The sequence below is a fragment of the Lycium ferocissimum genome, chromosome 4, assembly GCF_029784015.1.
Source record: "Lycium ferocissimum isolate CSIRO_LF1 chromosome 4, AGI_CSIRO_Lferr_CH_V1, whole genome shotgun sequence".
NCBI classification, from domain to species: domain Eukaryota; kingdom Viridiplantae; phylum Streptophyta; class Magnoliopsida; order Solanales; family Solanaceae; genus Lycium; species Lycium ferocissimum.
The window spans coordinates 65,394,357-65,399,305 of NC_081345.1; the positions used below are offsets into that span (position 1 = coordinate 65,394,357).

At 38.4% G+C, this 4,949-nt stretch overlaps 1 protein-coding gene across 1 annotated transcript; it reads right to left on the reverse strand.

Annotated features, from left to right (window-relative positions):
- Positions 1-3,019: 3,019 nt before the first annotated feature.
- LOC132054277 (uncharacterized) lies at positions 3,020-3,487 on the reverse strand. Its single transcript, XM_059446319.1, has one exon. It carries the CDS (start codon positions 3,485-3,487, stop codon positions 3,020-3,022), a length of 468 nt encoding a protein of 155 aa, XP_059302302.1.
- Positions 3,488-4,949: the final 1,462 nt, after the last annotated feature.

A 4,949-nucleotide genomic window follows, 5' to 3' on the forward strand; every position in this document is an offset into this window, starting at 1 on the left:
ATTTCAAACAATTTATACAATATTTCCAACAATTTAACAAGGCTCCAATTTGCCCAAAAACTGCCCCAAACCCGAGACACAACTATAGTCCATTCCTCATTTTCAAATCATAATTTGCATCAACAATCCATACTATAATGATATCATTATCATAATTACACAAATTACATCAAACGCCCAATAACCTTCAAATCAGCCCGTACATTCACAACATCAATCTTGAGTCATTAAAAGCTCATTTCCAACGTAGAATTCATTACGACAACCACTAAAACACTAAGCGACATTAATGCGTGCTTTGTCATATAACATGACCCATTTTCGGCCAAAACAACATATATACATATTCATGTTTCTCATCCATTTCTTCACCCTACAATAATCATAACATGCTAAATAGACTTTAATTCATCACTTAAACACAACACAACACACATACACCTCACACGGCCATATGCTACACACACCACCTTCATTCCAACATACCATATTCCATGATTTTCATCTATTTTAACATACTACAACATACATACAACCTTTATAACACATAAAACAAGATCAAATCGTACCTTTCTTCTTCAACTTCACCAATAGGCTAGGGTTTGCGATCTACACAACGGATGGTTGGATGACCCAAATAACACTTCCACGCTACTTAGGGACCTTAAGTTAGTGGGTTTGCATCAACCAAAATATTTTTGGAGTGGCTTGAAATGGGACCTCAAAATACCCCTCTTTGGCCGAGAGCCTTCTTTAGGTGGTTCCTCAATCTTCAATTTTTTTTTAAGTGTTGGAATGAATTAGATGACTTAGAAGTCATCTTTTATGCTAGATTATGAAGTGCACAAGTGTCCTTGGCCCACACCATGTGTTGGAGCAATGAAAATTGAACACAAAATGGGTGGGCCAACTCCAACATCTACACGGCCAAATGCATGAAAAATGCATGATTTGCAAGTTTCATTAATTCCAATTTTGGTCCCAAATTTTTCTAATTGTTCCATGCCAACAAATTCATGAACAACTTATGTCTCAAAATAAAATCGAAGGTCAAAAGTCTCGACTTTGTATCCCGAAATGATTTTGTCTCTAACTTACCATAGATAAACCGGATTGTTCCAATGTACGAAATACGGGATATAACATTTTTGTCAGTCGATATGTCAATCACGAAACCCATGTTTTCTTGTACGGGGCCATTTTCTCTCTTACGACGTCCACTACCCTAAAAAATTTGGCGTTACATCATGTTTGCATATCACGATGGCTGTCCAAATCTGCTGTCACACATCCCGTTATCCGCATACGGTGACCGCGGTATACCAGTTGGTCTAACGTCACCTATAGTAAAAAAATACTCAAATGTAGACTGCACATCAGAGTGAAGTATCATATTCCTCTCATGATGACCGCTAACCCTTGTGTCCAGAATTACAACATTCGGTCAGAATTTTCAAGTTAACTACTGCATATTCAAATGCGGGGCCTTTTCTCATGACTGCCACCATCTCTGAACCATGATTACGTTAACTTGAAATAGATTGCAATAGCGATCGTAAATCTTGACATAGGAATCACATTCGTATTTCAACTATTGCGGACATCAAGCTCGGAATTACACTACCTATTTTTGGCTATATATATGGATGATGACTCAGCCCCTTCGGCACGTAGTCGCCTAATCCATATTGTCATTTCGAGGAGTGAAACTTACCTCGGTGGAAATACTTACACCTTCCTTTTTTCACTCCGAGGAAGAATACCCGCCCGTCGGCAAGATTCATATCTTCTAAAAGGACTAGACTCGATTGTGAATAACGACATTCAATCCCGCTATCAACGCATCATTTTAAATTTTTAGATTTTTGGACGTCCACTTAGCCAATGTTATCAAGGCAAGCCATGCGACATCTAGGACGGGGTCTCAATACGTTGATACAAAAGCTGTTTTAGTGGAAACCCGGCTTCTGATACCGTGATTATATCTTCCAGTTGTCTTTAAAGTTTTCTTTTTTGTAAAAATCTTTGTGCTCTGTGAAATAAACAAACCTATTAGCGTAAAGAAAACTTTACTTGGGGAGGGTTTCGTTAACCTTTCGTATACTCATTTGTGCCACTATTTTTTGACGCTTCACTTGGCTCGTCATCACTAACCTGTTTTAAACATTCTAGCGAACGAGTTAGTGTAAAATATCCAAGCTTGTTTGTTCCTGCATCCACGTAAAAGTTTGTCAGTTTCCTATATGGTCGATCGCTCTCCCTTCATATGGGCTTCTTTCATTCATATCTTGGTAAGAAAGGATGCTCATTTTCCTTAAAATCTTTTATTTTCTAGCCAGAGATAAGAAAAGTTTTTGGGCGATGATTTTTAGAAAATATGCATATATGTTCGAAAATAATATTTTATATGCCCTTTTAATGTCATAGCATTAGTTACTCAAGCAAAGTCTCCCGTCTCTTCTTCTTCTTCTTCTTCTTCTTGATCTCGACTCGTGAAATTTTCGAATCCCTTTCAAAAAATTTGCCCCAGTTTGTATACGTCTTTCTACCAACTCGAGTTTTGTTGTGTCGAAGGAATTTTTGAGACCCTCTCAAAAATTTGCTCCAGTGTAAGTGCGTACTTGTCATTTCATGGTTTCGCCGAATCTGCCCAAGTTTCCTTACGGGGTTACCTTTATCTCTCTTTGCGCCAAATCATTTCTGAAGTTTCCTAAGGTTTATTGGGAATTTTGTTTGGAATGACCGCGCTCGGGAGAGTGCCTATGTATCCCAAAAATAGGAATCAGGTCATGACATAGTTCAATCTACATCATTTTGGATTTGTTAGGTTAAAGCGACCGAGCTTGGAAAAGCGCCTACGTATCCCCTTATAAGTACGAGAAATCAAGTCCTTGCGTAGTTCGTACATAATTTTGGATTTCGTTTTTGTAATAAAAATGCAAAATTAAAAGCAAAGGAAATGCAATTAAAAGAAAAACCTAAACTATGGAACTTTAAATCTTCGCAGTTGCCTTCTTCTTCACATGTAGTATGTTTTAATGGCATCTGAATTTATCGCTTTTGGCCACTCTTGATCATAAATTTCAGCAAGTACTACGGCTCCTCCTGATAGTACTTTTCGCACCATATAGGTCCCTTGCCAGTTTAGTGCGAACTTTCCTTTGTATTCTTCTTGATTAGGGAATATTCGTTTGAGTACTAATTGCCCAATTTGAAACACCCTAGTTCTTACATGTTTGTTGAAAGCACGCGCCATTCTTTGCTTATACATTTGACCATGGCAAACAACAATCATTCTCTTTTCCTCTATCAGAGCCAGTTGCTCATACCTTTTACGGATCCATTCCGCGTCGTCCAATTCAGCTTCTTGTATTATTCGAAGTGAAGGGATTTCTACTTCGGCTGGTATCACTGCTTCAGTGCCATACACCAACAGGTATGGGGTGGGTCCAGTTGAAGTCAGCGATAACGGTATCCGACAATGCATAAGGCAACCTGTTCATGCCAGTCTTTGTAGTTATCAGTCATCTTTCGGACGATTTTCTTGATGTTTTTGTTGGCGGCTTCTATAGCCCCATTCATTTATGGTCGATATGTGGTTGAATTTTGGTGAGTGATCTGAAACTGCGCACACATGTCTCTCATCAAGTGGCTATTCAGGTTAGCCCCGTTGTCCGTTATGATTGATTCTGGGATGCCAAATCAGCATATGATCTTATTGCGCACAAAGTCTGTGACCACTTTCTTTGTCACTAATGAATAAGATGCTGCTTCCACCCACTTGGTGAAGTAGTCTATGGCGACCAAGATGAAGCGATGTTTGTTTGACGCAGCTGGCTCAATTGGTCCTATGACATCCATGCCCCAAGCGGTGAATGGCTAAGGTGACGTCATAGCATTTAGTTCTGTTGGAGGGACCTTTATCAAGTCTTCATGAATCTGACACTTGTGGCATTTCTGGACAAATTTGCTACAGTCATTTTCCATGGTCATTGTTATATCCCGTGTTTTTGCACATTCGGGAAATTCGGACATAATTGTGATTTGTAAAAATAAGGCCATGCTTTGATTTTATGTGGTGTGCATGTTGTCACTTATGGAAATATTGACATGAGAACCTTGGACAAGGCCTAAGGGCAAGCTTGGAATTTTGGAAATTAGTCCAGGAATTTTTTTTAAATAGGAACCATGATGAATTGGGCTAGAAAAAAATAAGAGAAAATGAGGCCCAACTTTGAGGGGGTGACCGGCCAAGGCCATGGCCCAAGACCCACATGGAATTAAAAATCCATGTGATTAAAAAGGGAAGCCACCACATTATTCTTGATAACTCCAAGAATTTTCAAGAAAAAAAAAAGAAGAACTTGGAAGAGCAACTAAACCACCCATTCGGCCAACAACAAAAAAAAAAAAAAAAGAAAAATTTCCAAGCCTTCAACTTTGATCCAAAAATCTCTTCCTTCTCGAATTCTTAACAAGTTTAAAGCGCTCTTCGACATGGTATAAGTAGTTAAGCAAGAAAACTCCGTTTGCGGAAAGTGGGAAATTGAAGAAAAAGGTAAGAACTCTATGTTTTGTGTTATGGAATGGGCACATGTGTTATAGTGATTAAGGTTGCATGAAAAATTATGGAATTAGGATGTGTGTGGGTGTGTGCACGTGTGTGGCACATATGTGTGTGGTGGCCGTGTAGTATTTTTGCATGAAGAGAGATGGATGGAATTTATTTAGTGTACTAATTGTGTTGTTGTATTCTTGTGGAGTGAATGGTTTAAGTTGGCATGAAAAATCCATTGTTAGGTTGTTGTAGGAATTATATGATTTTATTCTAGTTTTATGCTAACATGGAAATGAAATTGTTAAGGTGCAAATTATGATGGTTGTTGATGAAATTGGAAGATGGAAATATACTATGAATATGCATGTTAGAGATTGAAAGTTTTGGGTAC